Source organism: Rousettus aegyptiacus, unplaced genomic scaffold (assembly GCF_014176215.1).
Source record: "Rousettus aegyptiacus isolate mRouAeg1 unplaced genomic scaffold, mRouAeg1.p scaffold_m13_p_6, whole genome shotgun sequence".
Lineage (NCBI taxonomy): Eukaryota > Metazoa > Chordata > Mammalia > Chiroptera > Pteropodidae > Rousettus > Rousettus aegyptiacus.
This window is the reverse complement of record NW_023416309.1, coordinates 112,732,376-112,755,873: the sequence shown is the minus strand read 5'-3', so window position 1 is coordinate 112,755,873 and position 23,498 is coordinate 112,732,376. Positions and strand designations below refer to the sequence as shown.

The window sequence follows — 23,498 nt, the reverse complement described above, 5'->3', positions numbered from 1 at the left end:
TTTCAAGCTCAACTTAAGAAAAATAGTGTGACATGGCTCGAAAGGGCCAAATAAAACTTGGAATGCATTACTAGGAGTATGATTTTAGGAGTGAAGGAGGTTATAGTCTCGACTAACTCTGCACTGGTTAAACCATACTTACAGCAATGACTTCAGTTCTGGGCACAATGACACTCACAAGCTGTAGCTTTTCTGATGACAACAGAAAGACTCAGAGCCACGACCACGAGGCACAGCTGCGGGAGCTGGGACCGGTCCCTGGGGGACAGGTTGACGGGACGGAACGACCTGCACCTGTTTGCAGCGCTGCAGTATGAGAAACTAGGCCGTGCTTTTGCGTCGCCCCAAATGACACGAGTGATTACGGAAGCCGCAGGGAGGCTGACTGGGGCTCAGTCTGAGGACGGGACAGCCACAGTGGCCGAGGAAGAAGTGCAGGGGAAGGCGGGGCCTCCGGCACGGCCCGGGCGGCCGCGTGCAGAGGCCTCCGGTTGCTCGGGGAGAGCAGGACAGTATTCTCCCTCTGGTCCCTTCCACGCCTGGGAGCTCTGGGAGTCGATGCTGGGGCAGATTCCATGCTGGGACCTCAGAGGTACTGTCCAGCACAGACCAGCGTTCTAGTTAGCGACGCGGGGCTACTGGCAACTGTCCCGTTACGAAGCCCGCGCACTTTATCCGGATCCCTCACGGTCCCTGCTGCGTGCTCACATGTCTCTGCCAGGATTCACGCTCCCTGGGGGCAGGCTCTGGTCTGGGTCGTGGTATCGTCTCTTTTCCACCATAGTATCTAGTAGAGTGCCTTGCACAAGGCAGGAACTCGAAACACAAGGGTTAGTCTAACTTTAAGATTCTTCTTTCGACTGAAATAAAAACAGGACTTGTACTGTGTAACGCCATTCGCATTTTATGAAAATGCTTTTATTTGTTAACCGGGCATCAGAAACACCCGTGGCGCTTTAACCCATTTCCTGTTTGTCCCAAGAACACGCGCTGGCCGTGCCCGAGCTGCAGCGTTTACCCCGAGATAACTTGTGGGTCACAGTCCTCACCTCACCCCCAAAGTCTGCCTCCAAATCTCTCTTTTTTTATTATTATTTTCGCATCGCTCTAGTATGTCGATAGTCTTTGGAAACAAATGACATCGTTCTATTTATAGCATTCGGTTTTTAGTAGTGGTGTTTCCGTTTACAAAATATAGTAATTCTCGGTCACCAAAAATGTCAAACCCTAGAAAACACAGTGTTCCTACGCGTGATGTCAACATTGTTCTCAATCAGTCGTTAGCTGAAGATTCGTTTGATGAATCCGATCTATGTATTCGTTTCTGTTCCATTAGGATTAGAGACGAGTTCTGTTTAGAAATAACTCCAAGAACGGTTTTTATATTTTAATTTTCACATTGAAAACCAGCTCTGTTTCAGCGTCCAAGAGCGTACTTATGTAAAATTAAATTAACGCTGGCGCGAGCTGCACTTTTCCCTCTAAACGGGAAATGGGTTAAAAGCACCAGCGCACGGGCTCCCCCCAGACCCGTGACACTAGGCATCTCCCGGGCCGGCGTTCTCACGCCCACCCTGCTCCCAGGTGATTCTCACGGGAGCCGGGGTCGAGAACCACTGGTTTATCTCACGAAGAAGGGACGACATTGTAAGTAGACACAGACTAACGTAACGGCCCCCAACCTTTCCTGAAGAGGATGTACGTCTTTCTTTTCCACTGAAAGTGCTTTATTCTTTTTTCTCGGACAGAAAGCTATCAAGGAATCCTGCTTTATTTATGGCCTTTGGACAATCCTTAAAAGCATGCTACCTCAAGGTGAAGGGCACTTCATGTCGCCTGCTATGGAAACACGAGCACGATCACGTGTGCACATCTAACGAGAAAACGCGATGTTTTACTGTTAAATAACACAAAGCACCTTGCATACCTGGACCGAGCAGCGGCGAGCGACTCAGCTGGGCGCTGGCCTGGTGCGGCGGCGGCGTCTCGCCCGCGTTCGTGCTGCTGCTCGTGGTGGCGGTGGCGGTGCCGGCGTTGGCCGCGGCGCTGCTCCGGATGCCCGGGTTGTTCCTGTCCCACATGTTTACAGTTTTGTTGTTGTAGTTGCTTGGGTCGCCCCAAGCTGAGGTACCGTCATCGATTTCCATTTTGCGTCGAATGGATGGTGGAGAAGGCTCTTCCCAGCCCGTGGCCTCGCTGCTGTCCTTCTGCTTGACGGGGACCGGCCCCCCGATCCACCCTGTTCCTGTCTGCTTAACGGAAGCGGCTCCTCCCCAGTTACTCACGTTGCTGTCTTGGGGTTTGCTGGCCCAGTTCTGCTGGGGGCCGGGTTTCAAGGACTCGCCCCAGTTTGTCCCTGGGTTCACCTTTGCGTTTGTGCCATTGCCCCAGCCACTGGCCCCAGACCTTGCGGCATCGTTCCAACCAGACCCTGATCGATTCCCGTCAGCATCCCATCCAGAGCCGTTTTTTTTCCCATCGCCCAAGTGTCCAAGGACAGAAGAGGAATCTGCCCAGTCGCCCCCTCCGGCACTCCAGGCTGGGTTTGACTTCTGTCCATCTCCCCAGCTTTGAGATTTGGGCTTTTGAGGCTCACCCCAGGTGGGTGGCTTGTCGTCCTGACTCACGGTCCCACTCCAAGCGTGGCCGCTCTTGGCAGCAGCAGCATTAGTGACAGCAGTGGAGCTTATCGAGTCCCCCCAGACCCCTGGGCCGTTTGGCGCCTTGTTGCTGCTGTCTCCCCAGCCTGTGTTTGCTGGCGCGGCGGCAGGCGGGGAGCTGACCCACCCCGATACTGCAGAGGTATTTGTACTGTTCATGATGGACCCGTCGCTCTTGCCCCCTGAGTTTGCGGGCTGAGCAGCCGCGCAGCCCCAGGCCTCGGTCCCGTTGTCGTTCTTTCTCTCGGACCGCGGGGATTCCTCGAACTCCCAGGCAGTGTTTTGCTTTACTGGAGTCTGTCCCCAGCCAGTATTCGACAGGACCCTTGGGTCGAGATCGTTCCTTGGCAACGGGGCGTGCCCTTGGTCTGGGGCCCCTCTGTCGCGCCTGCGGCCGTCGGCGCCCTCCCTCCCGGCGCTCCCTTCATTGTGACTGCCGGACCCGTCGCTACTCCCGTCGCTCGCCGTGGTTCCGGAAGATGCAGCTTCGGCCCAAGAGTTCACGTGTTCGCTGCCAGGCTGCACAGCAGGGTTCTGGCTGCTCCCGCCGGGACCGTCCCACCCTGTCGATCCTTTGCCGTTGATGTCGCTATTGGAATGCTGGCTCGGGGCCTTTCCCCAGTCCCCATTCACGGCGCTCGAGGCGCTGCGGCTGGGGTGGCCCCACGCTCCCGAATGCATGTTCCCAGCGCCGCTGCCGCCGCCGCCCCGCCCCCAGGCGAGGATGCCGGGGCCGGCGGGGGGCCCGGAGTCCCAGGCGTTGGCTGCGGCCCCCTCCTTCTGCGCGGCGCTGCTCGATCCGTTCTGTTTAGCACTTAATGCTGAGTTCACAGTGTCTCCATTCCCCTGATTGAACCCAGAACTGCTACTTCCTGTGGCAGGGTTACCTGGGGACAGTCCCCACACAGAACTGCTGATTCCTTCACCACCGCCCCCGCTGACTTGAGAAACCGATGATCCGTTAGCACCAGGAAGGCCTTGCAGGTGGGGCGGGATGATGGCCCCCATGCCGACAGCCACGCCCCAGTTTGGCAGTCCGTTCGTCTGCATTGCATTGATAGGGTTTGAAGAGTTCACGGGGTTAGTGTTATTTGGTCCATCAGTGTTAAGGTTCTGAGGTTGTACGCTGAAAGACACATTCTGAGAAGTGGACGCTTGTGGCTCTGTGCTCTCCTGCGGCAGCAGGCTTCCCCAGGCGCCCAGGGCGCCTGCGGGGTTCCCGTTCTGGCTGCCCACGTTTTGCCCTATGGCACTGACCGGACTGCAAATACTGGAAGGGTTGCCTGTCGCCACGGGTCCTTCATGTCCAAGCACAGGCCAGGCAGCTGGGTTGGCGTTGGGGTTAAGGTTAAGATTAATGCCGGCACTGGAGCTGGACGCACCCCAGCAGTTCTGACTTCTCCCGTCTCCCATCAAGCTGTCCATCTTCCCGTCCCCGCCGCCGAGCGAGCAGTGCGCGAGGCCGGGGCTGGAGCCGGCGGCTACGCCCCACACTCTGGCCGCGCCGCCGCCCGCGCTCGCCCCGCCCGCTCCGAGGGCGCTCTGGCCGGGCGGGCTCTGGACGAGGGCGCCGCTGGTGCCATTGCCGCCGCCCGTCTTCTTGGCGTGTCCGGGGAAGCTGCCCGGCGCGCTGCCCGTAGCCATGCTACTGCTCTCGGAGCCGCAGGTGGATGCGGAGTCAGTGTCCGTCGTGCATTCTGAGGCAGACTCGGGCTCCGCCCCCGTGATGGAAGGCCACGCCTCCTTGTCGCTCCTGTCGATTATCACTTTATCCCAGCCGCGGTGCGCGTCGGGGCGGTAAGTGGGCTGCTGTCCCCAGTGGGAACTTTCATAATGATCTGCCAATCCGCTGTGACTGAGATCTGCAAAAGATGACGCAGATTCGGAATTAGATTTCCCTCCCATCTGTCAATGAACCGACCGTCAGCTAGCCTTTGGGGGGAGCGCATCATTTCGCTTTCGATTCCGAATAACGAATGCTAACAAATGACTGAACGAAAACAGTTATTTGTCTTCCTAATAGCTCCCATTTAAAAAGAGAGTTAATGTTTCTGAAATGGCATCAGTTCTTACCCCGACACCACGCTACTTTCCCGGAGAAGCTTCCCAGCGCGCGAGGGCCCGTGGGCCGCCGAACGCGCCCGGACACCGAGGCTGCGGCCGGCGCCGGGGCCGTTGGGGAATTCGCGCCCCCGCGCAGCACCTATAAACACCCGGATTCCTCGGAACCGCCGGCGACAGGACGTTCACGCGGGCTCTAATACGAGCCGTAGTTCTCGCCAAGAGTTACGGCATCGCACGGAGGCTCCGCGGCTCATTTCGTAAAAAAAGACTTATAAACGCGTTGCAGAATCATGTAACAGAGCCAGTGTTCTGGGGCTGGGGGACAGAGAGGGAGCGAGAGGGAAAAGGCGCTAGATACCGCTGTCTGGTGCTGTCAAGGGCGTTACCGGAATGTGTCCTTACACTTAACGCTACTTCATCTGTCATCACCAGCGACTGCGGCTCATCCCTGTTTCTCGTACATTAACAAAAATATTCTCGGCCCCACATCTGGTATCTGCTTTGATTTCTAAGGATTCCTTCTAATAGATTGCTTTCTATTTCCTTAAATTATAGTCTCTCCTTTGGGGATTCCCAGAATAGCTTTATATATATCTTCCTATAGTATTTAGATCATTTCGTTCTTATTATCCTTTTAAAGGATCCAGTATTTGGTATCTGCATTTTATCTCCTATGATTTCCTAATTATTTGAGTATTTCTAACATTACAATCAATTATATTCCAATAGATTTTTAGACTTTATTTGCAGTATATGTCCTCAAAAATGAAAATATCAAAAAATAAATTTAACTTGTACATACAACACACAACTTAGACATTCTTGACAGTTTCTTAAAATAGCATGATATACAGAATTGCAATAAAATATTTCTTTTCTTTTAGAACCTTTTCATCATTATGTTCTCTTCAAATTTATTTTAACAAGAAAAATCTTACTCAATGGACAGTAAAACTAGGTTTCTCAAAGGAAATCCTTTTTAAAGTTTGATGGAGCTAAAAGGAAAAAAAAAGGAGGAAGTATGCGAAGAATTATCACTATCACTAGAGAGAACATACTAAAGCTAACTTCAACCTTAAACACAAACGATTTTTGTCGCTTGGTTTAAAAGGGATGCGATGCATTTAGAATTACGCTCTGGGTGGTTCTAAGGCAGGTAGTAATTCCAGGTGAACACTGCGCAGGGCAGTGAAGACGGGCAGCAGATAACTGCAGGCGCCTCGGTTACTATAAAACGACTAAGTTTTTTATTGCCACATCTTAGGGTTGGCTCTGCAACCCTAGTTTTTGGCAATTTCCCTTCTTTTTTTTTTTTTTTCCATATACTACAAAAACTAGCTTATATAATAACTAAATTAAAGAGATAAATGAGCCACTCATCATTTAACATAGGAAATAAGAACAGCCTAAAAAACAGATTATCCTGTTACCAGCGAATGGATCGCACGCGCCCATCTGTCTGTCTCCTCCAGGGACAGGGTTTTCCTGAGGCAGGCCACGCCCCACCCCATCAGAACGGCACCCCCTGCAACCCACGCCCTGCTGGCAGTTACCCGCCCAGCTTTCCGCTGCACTCCTTCCCAGGCGTGGAGGCGGGGGGCTTGTGGAGGACGTAGCATTACCTCTTTCGCTCCACGAAACCCACACTGCAAAGGGTCGGCTCTTTGCCAATGGTCTACTTCGAGGGCTTGTGTGAAAGGCTTTTGACCATTGCCCAGCTCCCGATTTGATGGACTCACACTCGATTCTATGTCAAGCTTAAAAAATGCGTCTCTATCCTGGATGGGTAAGGGATACATTATGAACTAGTGGAGAAAGGGCAGACTAGCTAATAGATGCTGCTGGACAACTGGCTAGCCATACGGAAAAAACAGAAGTGGATCCCTACCTCATAGCATGCGCAAAAATAAATTCTAGATGGATTTAAAAGCCATAAAAAAGCACAACTTCATAAAGCTTAGTAAGGAAATATAGGAGACTATCTCTATGACCTTGGATACTGTCTTCTCTTACAGAGACATAAAAAAAGTTGATAGATTTGATTGTAATATTAAAAACGTGCATAAAGACATCACATAAAGGAAGTTAAAAAGCAAGCCACAGACAGAAAGAACAGACAAAGAATGATGATCAGAATAAAGAACTACAAATCTATAAGAAAAAGACCAAAAACCTAACAAAAATGGAAAAAGATAGAAACAGGCAATTCAGAAAAGAGGAAACCCAAACAGCCACCAATATACAAAACAAAAATCGCCCTCATCAGGAAATGCACTTCAAAACAACGAGACATCATTTCCAACTTTGGATAGTCATTTTCACACTAAAACTTGAGGACTATGGTTCCTTTGGGGGAGACAAAAATGGGATTGGGGCAATATCTATAACATTTCTAAGTTGAGATCTGAAGGAAATATGGCAAAATATTATGTCTAATCTGTATTGTGAATATAGTTTTATTATTTTCTGTGTACTTTTCTCTATTTAAAAATATTTTAAAAAGTTACAAAATGCTTAAGTCTGATATCAAATGAGGTGACGGATGGAATCCCAATAGGCCTTATAGGTAGTGGAAATGCTATTAAAGAGTGAATCTTTACTGTTAGGAAAACATGATAACCTTACAAGAGCAAAGAGGTCAGTGCAATTAAAAAAAATCTCATCACTGAATTCAGTCTCATTTCTGAAGGTGAGTTCCTTAAGGCGTTGGGTGGTATTGTTTTATCTTTATACCCATAATGCTTGTCACATATTAGGCAACTAATAAATATTTCCTGGCAGACAATAAACGTATGGAGCCAAATCTGAGTCCTAGCTAAAGCCACCAATTAGCTGAACAATTTGAAGTCATTTCTCAACTCTAAAATATGATGAGGAACTAACTTTACAATCCCTAAGGTCCTCAGCTCTAAAATTTATGATTCCTAGAGCTTACATATACTACATATTACCATGAGAATCACACACACACAAATACCAAGCAGTCAATCTCAACTGCACTATTAAGGCAAAGATTTTTTTCTATCGTGGTAAAATATGAACTTTCCATTTTAACCGTTTGACTATATACTTCTGTGACTTTAAGTGCATTCATATTGTGCAACCATCAACACCATCCATCATCCCAAACTGAAACTCTATACCAATTAAATGACAACTGTCCACTCCCCCTTCCCCCAGATCTGGTAACCACTCCTCCGTTGTCTTTCGCCATGACTTTGACGATTCCGGGTGCCTCCTCCGGATGGAATCGTACAATACCTGTCCTTCTGTGACTGGCTTATTTCACTTGGCATAATGTCCTCAAGGTTGATCCATGTTATAGCAGATTCCAGAATTCCTTCCTTTTCAAAGGCTGAATAATAATATTTCCTTGTCTGGATAGACCACATTTTGCTTATTCATTCATTAATCTGTGGACAATTCGGGTTGTTCCCACCTTCTGGCTACTGCGAACGATGCTGCTATAAACATGAGTGTGCAAACACCAGTCACAGTCCCTGCTCTCAGCGCTCTTGTGTTGACACCCAGAGGAGGCACCGCTGGACCACAGGGCACGTCTGTCTACGTCTCCGAGGAACCGCCACGCTGCTTTCTGCAGAGCTCGCCTCCCTGCGGCTACACGCGGGCACCCCAACTTCTCCACGTCCTCGCCAGCACCTGTTGTTTTGATTTTTTTTGAACAGTAGCCATCCTAACGGGTGCGAAGTGGTGTCTCACTGTGGCTTCGATTTCTATCTCCCTTGACGATGAGTAATGTTGAGGTTCTTTTCACATGGAAAGCAAAGATATTTTTATAACCTAACTCATTGATTTGGTTTAAAATGCACCAAGTCAAAGACAAAGAACTACATTGTCTAGAGCAGGGGGCCCCAAGCCCTGGGTTCGTCCGTGGCCTGTTAGAAACCGGGCCGCACAGCAGGAGGTGAGCGGTGGGCGAGCGAGCAGTTTCGCTCCCCAGCGCTGGCATTGCCACCTCAGCTCCACCTCGGGTCATCAGGCGATAGATAGGTCCTCAGAGGAGCACCGGCCCCTGGTGCCAACAGGTTAGGGCCCGCTGGTTAAAAAACCCCATAAAACCCAATGAGTTTTCTATAAATGCCGTAAAACAATTCCGCCATATGTCATCCTGCTACTCAGATGGTTTTTGTTTTGGAATTTTCTACAAATAGTTATAACCAAAACATAAAACTGTAAGTAATAGGTATGAATACAAAAATGAGCTAAAACACTGATTTTTTATATTATGAGATGATAAAATGTGAGGGCAATGTCACTGCTTATGAGACAAATAAACGAATCCGGGTCTTTACACTTTGAGCTCTACCCCACAAGGTTCCACAAGAAGAGTAATTTATACCCTTTCTATGAGGTAGTAAGAGGCTAAGGTAAGTAGTGAATTTAATAGAGCAACTGAACCTGAAAAGGGCAGGTGGGAAAGAAGAAAAATGGGGCGGAAAACACCGAATCGGCAACGCTGATGAATTCTGTCCTCGCGCGCACTGTCCTTTGCCCTAAGGCCTTGACAAGAGCAACAGAGTCAAGGATCAGAGGCCGACACGCGAACTGAGGAGGAAATCCTGCGACAAAGAAGATCCCGAGGTTCGAGAAAAGTATTGGTCACTAGGACAAAAACAAGCGTCGCAGTGAAGTGCATCCGGGTCCACAGAGGCGCCTGTGCAGCCCGGGCTGTTTCTCACAGGCACGTCGCCTTCCGCGGGGGTGACCACAGAGACAGCCGCCCGCCGCTCAGCCTTCCCGGGAGCAGATGAGGGGCGCAGGGCGGCGGAGCCGGTCAGGTCAGCGCCGCAGGGAGCAAAGGCCTGTGACGACACAGGAGCAGGACGAGGTGACATGCTGGCCATCTCCAGAACCCTTTCGCGACACCGAGCGGGCCGGCCCTGACGCCTCCCGCGCCCTGGCTGTCCCCGCTCCCCGAGGCCCCGCTGCACCGACCCAGCAGCAGGGCCTCGGGAGAGGCGGCCTGGCCTGCACTCGGCGCCTCGGCCTCTCCCCTCAGCCCCACTGGCATGGCACCTGGGAGCTTCCTTCCCTGCCTAGCACCCTTGGGGACAGTCCCAGCAAACGGTCTTCCTCTCCTTCGAATCCACGTCGGAGTGGGCAAACGTTGTCGGGAAAGGGCCAGAGAGTAAAGACTTCCGGTTCCGTGGGCCACACACGATCTCTGTCACACTGCTCAGTTCTGTCCTTGTGGTGCAGAAGCCACCAGAGACAACACATGAAGGGACGAGCGTGGCTGTGTCCCAGCAAAGCTTTATGTGCAGAAGCAGGTGCTGGGGGCGTCCGGCCTGCAGGCCCGGCTGCCACCCCGGGCTCCGATGACGCTGTGTGGGACACGGGGGGGGGGGGACCCGCAGACGCGCTCCTTCCCTCGCGGAGCACACATCCCAGTGTGGGCCACCGGCGAGCCTGTCTGTCCCTCACCAGGCTGCGAACGCCATGAGGGCGAGGCCGGCCTGCTTCTGCCCTGGTTCCCCCAGGCTCGGCGGGGCGTCCTCCGCGTCAGAGGCAGTGAAGAAACATCTGCTGTGTGAACAAGTGAATCAGCGACCGATTCTTACAAACACCTGAAAGCGGCCGCCGGGACCAGGCGGTGATGCTGGCTGCATTTCAGTTGATTTTGAAGGGAACGTTAAGATTAAACTTAAGTTGCCGTGTCGGCTGGGACTGTTGAAGTTATCTGCAAAAATACCGGGTTATCTATTCAGACAAAGCAATAGAAAAAGAAGTCACAGTTCAAAATCTTTTTAATTTATCAAAAATTACCACTGACACTGCAAATCTACGACTAAAACGTGGTTTCCCTCAAAGCGAAGGCGCGGAGCCGGGGGATTTTCCCTAACACGAAGCGCAGCGCCGCACGGTCGCCTGCCTCTCGTCCTGCACCCGCGCGGTCCGGCTCCGCAGGGCCCAAGGCGAGCGCGTCCCCCAGGCACACGTCTTGGCCGGCGGAGTGCCGCCCAGCGTCCCGCCCCCAACGCTTCCGGGCCGCAGCCCTGGACGCGTCACGTGTGGCCCGAGTGCCCCGCAGTTACCGGCCGTGCCGCGCTCCCTTTTCTTTCTCTCTCCTCTCTGGGCTGTTCTTTTGTTCCTTACTTCATGGTTCTTCAACACCAAAATAAACGAGGTCTCCGGAAATTAAATTTGGTAGGACATGGAGACAAAAGTACGTAAGAAGTAACCGAAAGCTATTCTTGTGTTTATGCTACCGTTCAAAACTCTCTAAGAGCAGGTTCTAGGTAGTTCCCTGAAAATTACGAATGCAACAAACAAACAAGACAGGAAGTACCGCACTATCATTTTACTATCTGAAACAATTTTAAAGTAGTTATCACCTTTCCATTCGCGGGAGGTAGGCATTAAAAATAATGGCGATTTGATTGCTATAAAGGACGTTATTGGGACAACTGGTGAGACTGAAAGGCGGTACATTTAGATTTATTAGATAATGGTATTAGATCAATGTTGAATTTCCTAAATTTATCATTGCACTATAGTGACAATGGAAGAGATCATCCTTGCACATAGGAGACGGGTAAGGGCTGTGATATCGGTGATTTCCTTTCAACAGCTGCTCCAACTAAAACAAACATATAAATGGGCATATGCGGGAAATGAGACCTACAGAAGGCAGGCCCAGGGGCGTCCACACAGCAGGCAGAACTGAGCCCGCACGAGCCGACGCTGGCTCAGAACGCGGAGCGCGAGGCAGTGACCGTGGCCGGGGATGATCCTTCCTGCTGGGTGGGTCGCGAGGCGTTCCGTCCGCCGAAGGAAACGCGAGAGGCGGCTGTCATCGGGGACGGGACAGAAACGCGTGGGCCCAGCCTGCAAGGGGCACTGAGCGCTCGGCCTACAGGCTGGAGATGTGCAGACACGGAGCTCTCGGGAGGCTTTGGAAGGAGGCCGAGGAGTCAAGCTGCCACACGTGCAGCACACACGTCTACGTGCTATTACCTACGGCGTGAGCCACTAGAAACACTTCCCTGTTCACATGTTTTCAGCTATAATGAAAACAGTAGATAAGGAGAAAAAAATGAGAGACAAATATCATGGTGCATTTCATTGCGATTAAGCTTTAAAAACTCCGAAATAATATAAGCGTTTTTCTAAGAAAAGCACTTTTGGAGGCTCTATTAGGATCGAAATGGACAGTATGTAAAACACGCAAAGTTAAGGACGAATCGTAAAAATCACGCTCTGCCATGGTTCTGCGATCCCAGTTTTCGGCCTCGCTCTGTTTCCAGCTCTGCCACGTTCCCAGCGCCTGGAGACGTCTCTGCAGGCGTCTCCGCTCCTACACTGCAGGGGCCCATCCTGTGCCTGTCCTGTGCGACCGGTCAGTGTGCTCCACTGGAAGTCCCCGTAGACACCCACACATGTCCGAGGGTCCTCCCCGATGGGCTGCAGGACGCCACCTCCCGAGCCCCGCGGTGCTCCGGGGGCTCCGCCCGGCTTTGGGCTTCTTTCTTTCACGTTCGTCCTGTTTTATCACGTTTTTCCTTCTCAAGAAGTTTTAAAATGGAAATTAAGTGTGTCCTATGGACTTTGATATTAAAAAAAGTTTGTACATAAAATCTATTTAAAAGCTGAAATGGTCTTGAAAACTAGAAAGCAAAAGTTATGATTTTAATGCACTATTTATGGTTTTCAAATAGAGAGACTCAAATTGAAGACACCACTCAACACTTAGTATAGAAAAAACCAAAAAAGCAACAGAAAGCGAATGGCAGGACCTGTATGCCAACATATGAAAGAGCTAATTTTAAAGCCACTTTGGAAAAATTAGGTTCTACCCACCCACCATCAGCGCCACGCCACTCAGAGTCCATCAAAGACCCCCGTGGGTCTCTGAGGGGCACGGTGTGACAGGCTCTTGAACAGCCCTTCTGGGGAATCCCTGAACGTCTCTCCCCCACCGTCACCGTCACCGTCACTGTCACCGTCACCACCACCACCATCATCTCCAACACCAGCGTTATCACCTTCACCACCATCATCATCACCATCTTCATCATCACTCCTATTACCACCACTACAATGTATTCTGACACTGGAATTTACTCCAAAAATGAAAATGCAAGAAGACTACTATTCTTTTATGTTTGAAGCGTATCATTCTTCTTATGGGAACTTTATAACTTCAATAATATCTGAATAACGGGCTTTTCATAAACCAACATCTCTTGACCATGTTATCATTTCACAAATCTATCTTTTAGTAGTGCTCTAAAAGACAGAACTATGTGGAAAACACACACACACACACACACAACACACACACACACACACACAACTGTGAAATGACTGAGTTCTAGGAACAGGCATTTTGAAATGACTGAAAGCTCCTGAAATGAACCAAGACCGCCTTCTCCGGCAGGCATGCTAGACCTGCCGTGCAGGCCCGGAGCTTGAGGAGGTGAAAATCCACGTGCCGAACGTGCAGCGAGACTCAGAGTGTTGGTGAGAAAGAGTCCTCATACCCGTGAGACATCACGCCCTTCGCAGCACTCTGAGGTTCCAAGTATTCCCACACACCCCGAATTAACCGAACCTCACAAATTATGTCCATTTCACAGATGGGGAAGTAGAAGCTCAGGGAGGTCAAACTTGGAAAAGGTGGTACAACAAATCAGCAGTAAGGACTAAACAAAAACCCTCATTTTCGGAATAAAATTCTAGTGCCCTTTCTACTATAATATCCTACTATCAAAATAATTTCTCCTAAAAAAGCGTTAAAAAGAAAAAAGGAAGCTTGTGTGTAATGTTAAATTGTCTTTTCTACTGCCATTTAACTGGTTTACACAGTCTAAAAATAGGTGTCTGTAAAAGTCTAAGTAACATAACTGTCTTAAGTGATTAAAATCAAAAGGATTACATGATAGCATGGTTTAAAGAGAAAAGCTTTCATTTTTGCTTTTAAATTCTAAAATGTTAAAGATATAAAGATAAATTTTTCAAGGGAACGTATTTGCCAAAGAGCTTCCAAAAGCTACAGTAAGCACAATTTTAATTAGGTGTCAAATTGATCAGATAGGAGTGCGGGCAAGATTCGCTCAGAAGTGTGCAGAATGCTTAATTAGTCCCGTCCGACAGTGCACGACTCATTCCTCATCTTGCAGTCCTTTTAACTGAAATTACACAACGATAAACCATGCATCATAAAAAACAATTCCAAAGGCTTCCCGTAGTGGGGATACATGTTTCCTAACACTCACTGGTACACGAATTCCTGGCACTCGGTTGCCAAGAGGCAGGACAAACGTTAACAACTGCTTTCGGCCTCTGAGCACCCCAAAGGCCTCCCCCTCGACCGCGTTTACTGTGTGTAAAAATCTCGGGGCGAGAGCACTCTGAATGCGGAATTCCGTCGCTGGACGGACGCCCGAACACCTCGTCCGTCAGCTTCTACGCCAAGGACTTGCGAAAGGCAGCACGGAGCACAAGGTTCACTGCAGACAGTAATGAAAGTGGCCAAGGGAATGAGCTGAGGGCCTGGGTTTTTCTTCGAATGAGCCGTAAAAGGAGATTGCTTCCTCCAAGTCGAGCATCTATTAGAACAATAATAAAAGTAGGGGGCAAAACGAGCTGCTTCCTCCTTGGGGAGGCCAGGCCGGCAGGCGCGCGGGAAGCGGACGTGGGCTGGCGGGGGTGCCCCGCCGCCCTGCTCCCCCGCTCCCCTGCTCGGCGGCCGGGCAGCAGGGCTGGAGCCAGCAGCTCCTCCAAGACGCCATTTTATCAGGCTGACCTGCCGCTGCTCTCGGGTGGCATGGCCCACGCCGACCTGGGACAAGCGCCCGCCCCGCTCCGTGTGCGTTTCGTTTCTCCCGCCGACGGGGCGGAGGGAGCTGCAGAGGAGAGACTCCCCCCACCCGCAGGAGACACTACCTCGTGCGCCAGCTGCTTGTGCGCCTGCATCTGGGGTCGCCTGGGCGCTCGGCTCCGCCGTGGCAGCCGTGCACAGCGACGGCCTCATCCTGTCGCGCTGCCAGGAACGTCCCGGGCAGGCCTGGGCCCCGGCGACCTCCAGGCGGCCGGCGGGCCGGGCGCTGGCCGTGCCCTCTCCACACCAGGAGGCATCGGTTCACCCCCTCCGGCCGGGGGAGGCGCCCACGGGGGGGGGGGGGATTTGAAAGCTTTGATTATCTAATTGCAGCTGACACTAAACCGATCTTCCTTCCTCTTTCAATTCTTCCAATTGTCGCAAACATTTCTATTCAGGGCCCAGTTCCAGTGAGCACTGGAGCCAGTTTCCCTCTGTTTTTTTGAAAGTCAGCCAAAAGAATAACGGCACATTGCCTGTCGGCGGCGTGCAAACAAGCCGCGCTCCCACACTGCCTTTGTTTTCTCTCTCTCCTCCTTTCTCGCTCTTCCTAAACACCCCCTAAACATTTGGCACACCGACGCTAGCTTTAATGTTCTAATTGAGCCCCATATGTAAATTGGCAAGTGTCCAACTTCTTAATTACTTTCCTGCGTCTATCTAAAAAAGATCTAAGTAGCAAACACGGCCGCATATTAATCAAAGCCTCTGTTTATAAATGCACAAAGCAGCCACCAAAACTACATTGTTCTGCTTTTAGCGCAACATTTTTTTTTTTTTTTTAAGATAAAAGCCCTCAAATGTCTCAAGCTAGAGTTATGCTCCAGACTTGCAAGAACATAAGAGTCCGAATAGAAAACAACATGACGAAATGACAATTTTCTGGGACCTGAATCGCCGCATTGCCCTGCTAGCACGCGTCCTACCAGGTAGAGTTTTCGCCAGTTGGCTGAAAGAGCTGCCCGATTCGACACACGAAGTTCAAACGCCGCTTCCCCGGTATTACTTTATTAAAGGGCCCATGTATTTGAGGACGGACGGCTGTTATTCAAAGGGAGAACGTGGGGTCAGGGTGGGGAGGGGCCCTGGCCTCTCTGTGGCCCAGGAGTCCTTTCGCCCCTGCGACGTGTCTTTGGATGCTGCCAGCGACGAGGAGGGGACAGAGGCTCTCCCACAGGGCTGTCCCTGCCCCGCTGCTCGGTCCTTTTGCCTCACTGGCTCTGCCCTCGGAGCTGGCTCGACGGTGGCTCTGGGCTCTGGGGCCAGCCCTTCCGTGGGTGGAAGGCCCGCAGGCCCTCCAGCCCCTGCGGCTGTCCCCGGGGTCCCCCAGCCCCTCTGCAGCCCTTACGCAACGGTTCTAGGCTATTCGCCCGCGCAGCCGAGGGCGCGCCTGCCCCAGAGCCCGTGTTTTCGACGAGGGACATGACCCACCGGATGTCCACGGCGGAGCCACAGCACCCACTACTCATGGGGACAGTCGTCTTGACGCTGGAAAACGTGCTTCCTTGCCGGTGGAATGAACTCGCTGTGATGCGTCGGCTTTTGCTTTACACTTACTGAGTTTCGTTCCAGCACCAGCTCGCTGGACCCTGGGAGGAGCCGGGCTGTGTTCTGCTCTGCACGCCAGCGCGGGACGCCAGGAAGGCCGTCTAACAGATGCGACCAGTGTGGACTTAAACAATGGCACAGAACCAGAGACGGTCAAGTTCCAAACGCAATTTGCCAGAACAGCTTTGAATAGGAATTCAACCCGACTCGACTGTGGCAGGTGTTTGTGCTAGTTTACTGCTATTAACAATCCCAAGGGCCAGCCTTCCTCGCCGGTGCCTCTTGCTGCCCCTTGCATCGTGTCCCCTGGCCACACCGACACACCTGCCACCGAGAGGCGCTATCATGTGGCCTCTGCCTCTGTGCGTGCAGGCGGCCCCGCCACCCGCTCCGCACAGCTGCCCGAGGACTCGCTCACGTCGCCGCCAGCCGTCCCTGGCCGTCCCCCGCGCCGGGTCTGGGCTGGCCGCCCTTTCCATGTGTGCGCACGGCACTCTAAAGTTATCCCTATCACAGCGCCTGCAGACGGCGACCTGAGTTTGTGGTCGTTCCAACACGTTGGCCAGAGGTAGGCAGCTGTGTGTCCCCGCCGCAGAGCGCGCTCTTTCGACTGCATTCAACACATACTTTGCTCCCTGAACTAATAAATGCGCTCGGAGAAGCCACAGTTCCGGAAGCTCAGCATCTTCTCTCCCCTTCTCAGCCGCGCAGGGTCGGCGTGGCCCCGCCGCCCGGTCGTTCCCGCCGAGTCACAAAAGGACAGCGACCGTGCGCAAGTGCGAAACTTAGCGAACCGGTTTGTCTCAGGAACGACAAAGCGGTGAACGAGCCTGACGGAGCAACGTAAGTCGCAAGGTGCGTCACGGCGAAACCGCAGGACCGCGAGACCGAGCTCCTGACAACCCCTGGGAGGCACGCGGCGCGTAAGGAAAAGGGACGATTAAAGAAGGAACCGGCAGGCCGGGTCCGTCCGCGCCCCGCCAGCCGCCCTGTACGACAACACAGTGTCATGTTCAGCTCTGCTTACGCGGCTAACGAAAACTACAATTTCAGTTTCCAATCCTTTTAAAACTTTCCCATCTCCAAACCTGTACCGTTTCGTTTTATCTGCAAGTCTTTTCTGATTCCTGCCATGGACACGTTAAGCTTCCCATCGCCGCGGTCAGGACTGCGACACTCGCCCTCCGTGGGAAGAGGCAGCAAACGACCAAGGGCCTGGGCGGGAGGGGACCAGGACGTGCGTATTTTAGAGTTTGTGCCCCGCAACTCTTCATGAATGCACCGGACTACTTAAGTATGACATAATCTTTGTCTCTGATAAGATTTTTCTGAGGACCACATTTCAATGTAGGAAGTAACTGTATGTTTGATTATAAACTGCTTGCAGCTAAGTAGGTGGGGCTATATTCCGAGTCAATAAATATATTTGCTCATCTCTTCTCTTTCTTGCTTTTTGCTGACAATCAAAGCCCTACATCCTGTCTACTAGGAATTCAGCAAATGACAGTCAAGACTATTTGAAGAGACATGGCAAAGTTGTCTAAAAATATTTATTCTGAATATACCACGAAGTCACGGTTTTGAAAAACCGCTATTTCTACTGCTATAAATACTTTCGTATCATGTTGGAATTTCCCCCATGTTAAAAGGCGGCACATGAAAGAAAACAAATATTGACGTGACTGACATGTTTCTTTTAAATTCTGATCTACTACGAGAAGCCTCCTTGCCGCCCTAATTACGCTCCATCAACGAATACGGTTCCTGCACTGGAGCCGGTGCCAACGGTTAGAAGAGAAAGATTTATGAAAATAACAGAGAAATATGGCAGCTGAATACATGTGCTTTGCTCTCTTCCAAAAACTTACCTAAAACTCTGGTAAAAAAAAAAAAATGTTTGAAAGAATAAACCCTTAAGGTCAGGAAGACAGACACAGGAGAGAGAGGAGATGTGAGATGTCGACGTCCTGGAAGCTGGAAAGCGAGCGAGCAAGTGGCGACTTCCCTGGGAGCCAGGAGAAGGCTGGCGTCTAACCACCAGCAAAGACGCCAATGAGAAGCAGGTGCTCAGAGCCCTGGCCACAGCGAGGGCCGGGCACGGGGAGACGACAGGCCACTCTGGCTCAAAGCGCTTCATGTTACAGCTAGAAACATCCGCTCCCTGTAAAGTGCATGTGTGCTCACACGAGCTACCCCAGCAGACTGAGAGGAAAGCGTTTTATTTAAGTTTTCACTGCGGGCTTCTAAAGCATCTGCCCAGATAGATTCCCACGCACCGACGTACATACAGACCCTCAGTTTCCGGTGAGCAACAAACTTCCTCGAAGTAGCCAATGCCATCTGAAAACTTACGAGCAATAACAAACAAGTAGGGGAAAACCGAATTAGACGTTAAAATCCCACTGAAACGAACTCCCCTATTTAGCTAGCTAGTTAGCTCTCTGCGCACCATCTAGCTATCCAGCCTGCTCTATTATATGTGTGTAGTGACTAGGGACCAAATCCGTCCACTTTCATTCCTGGCACAAAGCTGAAAGCGGCCCCCCAGTTCTGAGGCAGAAGGGCGCCCCGGCCCGCGGTCTTACCTGCTTGGAGCTTGTTGGGCGGCTGCTGCGCTCCGGCTCCGGGGAGGGGAGGGGGGCTCACCCCGGCGGGCCCGGCACCCTGGGTGGGGCTCGCGCTGCTCAGAGCCCCCGCGGGCAAGGGCTGCCCTCTCTTTAACAGCTGCTTCTGTTCTTGCTGGCGGAAGCGTGGAGGCACCTCGCGGGGCAGGTAGCGGGACGCGGCTGGCTGCTGGCCGCCGGCAGATGCGCGCTTGCCATTGCCGCTGCTGGACAGAGTGCTGGTGGACGTGCTGGTACCGGTACCGGCAGGTTGGGGCTGGCTCGAACAGGTCTTAGTAGGTTCTGGCACTATGAGGAACAGAACGAAAAGACCCCAGAATTTTAGTAACGCCTCCCTGAAACCCGAGCCAAACCAAAGGAGACAAAACCCAAGACTGAGGAGGAAATGGCAATGTGGTGGCCTGGGGACAGAACTGGACTAAAGTCCGGGGGTCCAGGTTTGAGGCCCAGTTCTTACCATAAACTAACTGGAGTCTCGACCGCGCCTCCTGAACCCGTTTCCTCACCTGTCAAACGGTGACTGCGGCAGCTTAGAGCAGTACTTCTCACACCTCGGCTCACATCGGACCCAACCTGAGGCCTGAGCAAAGAAGCCCCGATTTCTGGGCCCCACCGACGGAATTCAGTAGGTTGGAGGAGGAGAAGCGAGTCTGGATTTGTATGTTTTTTTTTTTTTAATTTAACTTTTTAAATTGAGGCAACATTGGTTAATAACATACAGATTTCAGGTACACGACATTATAATTTGGGATCTATATACTCTATTGCATGCTCATCACCAAAAGTCTAGTTTCCATCCTCACTAAACATCCTGACAAGAGTCCAGGTGACGCAGATGCTGTTGGTCCCTGGACCAAGCTTTGAGAAGCACTGCTCTCGGTCGGTGCTTCTCAGAATGAAGGGATCTTCAGATGCCCATGGATTGATATATTTTAATTCTGATTAAAATTGACAGTTTAAAAAATACACATTGGCGGATTCGAGATCATCTGAATAATTAAAGCATTTGGGTGATGGTATCTACAACTACTGCATCCCATTAGATTTATTGGGAAAGAGCACAGGTGGGTTAATTTGCACTTGATGCGTTTCCATTAAGTGAAAGTCAAAATGCTATTGGAATGTGAGGATAAACAAGGGTCTCAGAGGAATGTAAAACGGGAAACGGGAGGAGCCTGCGCGGTCACTCGGTGGGGGCACACTAACGTGCGTGCCGGACGCAACAGGTGGTTTAAGGAGTGACCCCGCACGTCGGGGGGCGGGGGGCAAAGACACATCACGTGCGGGAGACTCTGAGCCAAAGTCGTTCCCACCTTGAACCCGAAACATTAACATCGAATAAGCATAACATTCATCTTGTTATTTGAGGAAGGTTTTTTCCTACTTAATTTGTAAATGCTTCTTGGTCTTATAGTTGCGTAAAAGCTACACACAAAATGAATTCATACCTCATAACATACAAGTGGTGTCATAAAAACATTTCCAGTCATCGCTGGAACTCAAGCTGTTAAGTGTTCGCCTTTTACAGCGTTTCTCATCCCCCGACGTGGGTTCCAACCCTGTGACCCTACATTGGCTGCAGTCAGTATCTGCAAGGCCTCTGCCCAGTTTTTCTGTTGCCTTGCCCGGCAAACCCTCAACCCTAGATGAAGCCGCTGTCCACCATCTTTATCCCAACTCAGAGCGCTAAGGCTCTCGGGAACTCACAGCCATGCAGTTTGGTGGAGAGTGCTGGGGGAATTCAGGGTCTCTAACCTCAGAATACCCTGTGCTTCCCGACCATCCTACAATTTCCTGGGTCCGTCTGGTTCCACTGCGGTCAATGACTCATTCAAAGTCTTGAGTGGGTGTTGTTTCGTTTTAAAACTAAACACGAAGAATCATAATTAACTGGTTCTATGTCTCCCCTCCAATCGTGAGGATCATCTTCTGTACGAGCACTGAGTGAAAAGGTGGCAGGACTCTATTCCCCAAGAAAACAAAGGAAACGTATCAAGTGTAAGACATCAGATTATTATTCTCTTACAGACATAGGTGCTTTTAACGTATCATAGCACTGAGCCATGAGCAAACAAAATTCACTGTTAGACCTGCTAACAGAAGACGACGAACTGCCTGGTCCCCTCCTGTGCCCTGCAGCCTTGTTTCGGCTCCGCAGGCCCTCTACCCACAAATGGACTTCAAGTTTCTGGACTCATTCGTCTGCCCTGGACACTCTGGAGAGATCATTTAGTTTCATGATTTTGACCATCGTCTCTATGACACTGACACCCAAATACTGTCCTCTATGTTGCCCCCGGCCCGAGTCCAGCCCCGATCTTAAGTGCGTTACTGGACAGTGCTGCTTGGAAGCTGCCACCCTGCGAGCCGCACGCATCCAAAGGCCGAGCAAGACTGTCCAGGGCGCGAGCCCAGCACGGTGCTGACCGCTGTGGAAGGCGCCGAAGTACGTGGTTTCTCACCTAAGGGCGCCAGCAATCGGCCGAGGAAATAGAAATTACAAGGCACAAGAGCACGTGGTACTGATGGGCGGTCGGCCACCTGAAAAGGAAACGGGACCCTGTGCTGCCTGATGTGACAGCCACCGTCACATGCGTCTGCTGGGCGCTTGACGTCTGAATGGAGATGTGAGGCAGGTAAGCATGTGCCGGATTTCAGAGGTAGTTCAAAATAACACAAAGTATCTTAATTTTTATATTGCTTTCAAGTTGAAAACAAAACATTTTAGATATGCTGAGTTAAAAATACACTCTTAAAAGTAATCTCATCTATCTTTTTAGTTTTAAACTGTTGCTAATAGAATATTTAAAATCACTTATGTGGCTCACATTTGTGGCTTGACTTATATTCCTTTTGACTAGCACTGATCTGTCTTCTGGAGAGAGGTAAAGTTTGAGCTGGTTTCTCGGAATCATTGTTAAACTGAAATAATTAACATTTCAGGACGGACCATGGGTTGTGGCCGATCACAAGCGTCTTCGGGGGAAAGGCTGCCCCTTCCAGCTCCACGCCGGCTGGAGCGGCAGCTCCTCACCTCACGCACACAGAAGAGTCACGAGGTGCTCCTTACATTAACGAGAGACTGAGGGGGCACGGGGAGAATACCGTCCTCTCAGTTAGTTTCCAGCTGCCCGTTGTTTCCGTGAAACTCGCCGCGGCCTGAAACGTTAGCGCTGTGGCTGCCACTGGGGGAAGGGGCGGGAAGGGAAGCCTCACTCGGAACGGAGAAGCCTCACCCTGTGCAGCGGTGCCCCTGGCCTCTGTCACATGACATAGCGATCAGCCTTTTCTGGTTTAGGCCAGTACAGCTCAGATCTTTGAAACTAGCAGCCAATTAACAGGATCTCAACTGAAGAGTGGAGGGTCTCCAAATTTGGATCTATTCTTAGTGAGACAGGGAAAGGGCAGTTTCTGACTAGCCGCCCCCTTCGGATCCAAATTTCTCGATCTGCTGCTGCCCAAAGACAGAGAGCAGGGCGTCGAAGCACACCCGACGTTTCTCTTCTCAAAACGCCCGACTCGGGCCATCTCTGAATGACAGGCCCACGGGCCTCGGCCACATGCATCACTGTTTGAGCTTGTCTTTATTTATGGGTCGTCAGTGAATCATGTGTTACTTAGAAAAAATTACAACAGCAGCTAATTAATAACTATATAGCTAATAAAGGACCTTGCCGAAAGCTGGAAGTCTGGGTTATGCTCCTTTGCCTCATCAGCTTTCATGCCTTTTTTTCTTTTAAATGAGGGCGACATCTGCTGGTGAAAGGCAGTTGTTAAATTATTAACAAGAAAGCAAGTCTTTTCGAACGATTTTATTTCTCAGAAACGACTTCCTGCTTTCAGTTAGGCATTTCAGAGGGCGCTGTCCCGACAGGGTCCACGTGGCTGACGCGGCCCTCTATCGCTTTCGGAACCGCCCTCCGGGCCCGGAGGACTCGGAAGGAGCACCTTCTCCGAACTCGACCGACACCCTGCCGTCTCCAGACCACGTGCGGCCGGGCTGGCGGTGCTGGCCCGGGCCCCCTGACTTGCCCCCCACCCTGGTCACTCCCGTGGTCTCTCTTCCACGGCGGGGCCTCAGCACTGTGTGTGGACGCCCGGTGCTCCCGGCCCTCCCTTCGCGGCGCTGTCCACACTCCAGCCCCCTTCCCAGGTGGCCCGCAAGCGCAGTCTCAGAGCGACGAGGTGTGCCACCCACCCCTGCCACAGCCTCGCGCCGTCTGCCAAAGCTCCCTTATCGTAACCGCTTATAGCTGTCCCCACACCCTTCGAAACCCTCACAGCACCCAGCTCCTCGCTCAATCGGTCAATAACCCCGCCACTTCCCGGCCGGGAGATGAACCCGTGACCAAACGGGCAGACGCCCGCCGCGAGGCTCCTGTCTTGGCGAGGAGGAGGGGCCCCGAATGCCAGGCGCACCTAGCAAGCCGCAGCCGGCAGGTGTCAGTGCCGGGAAAACGAGGAGAGCCGGCCAGGGGCCGTAAGGCTCCAAACTCAGGTTGCTCAATTTAATCTGCCTGCCATGATTTCACCCCCACAAAATATGCCAGCATCCTCACTTATCCTCTCCTTCTTTAGGAAAGATTTAACGAGTGCCGATTTTGTGCCAGGCACTGGGTGCGCTGAGAAAAACAGAGATACGGTTCCCGTCCTTGTAGTTTAGAGTCTACTAAAAGTTAGATATTCTCTTAAAAATGATCTACAAATTTACAAGTTATGATAAGCAAGACAAAATTAACAGTGGAACAAAAGAATCTA

The 23,498-nt window shown here is 51.3% G+C and overlaps 1 protein-coding gene across 2 annotated transcripts in view; it reads right to left on the bottom strand.

Moving 5' to 3' along the window:
• TNRC6C (trinucleotide repeat containing adaptor 6C) overlaps positions 1–23,498 on the bottom strand; it is a 71,786-nt gene that overhangs the window by 35,746 nt on the left and 12,542 nt on the right. For both annotated transcript variants that reach the window (XM_016143204.2, XM_036223050.1), the window contains exons 3-4: positions 18,702–19,028; positions 1,928–4,522 (exon numbers count right to left, since the gene is read on the bottom strand). In XM_016143204.2, the coding sequence (XP_015998690.2) occupies positions 1,928–4,522; positions 18,702–19,028 (2,922 nt within the window). The remainder of the gene's footprint in view (positions 1–1,927; positions 4,523–18,701; positions 19,029–23,498) is intronic.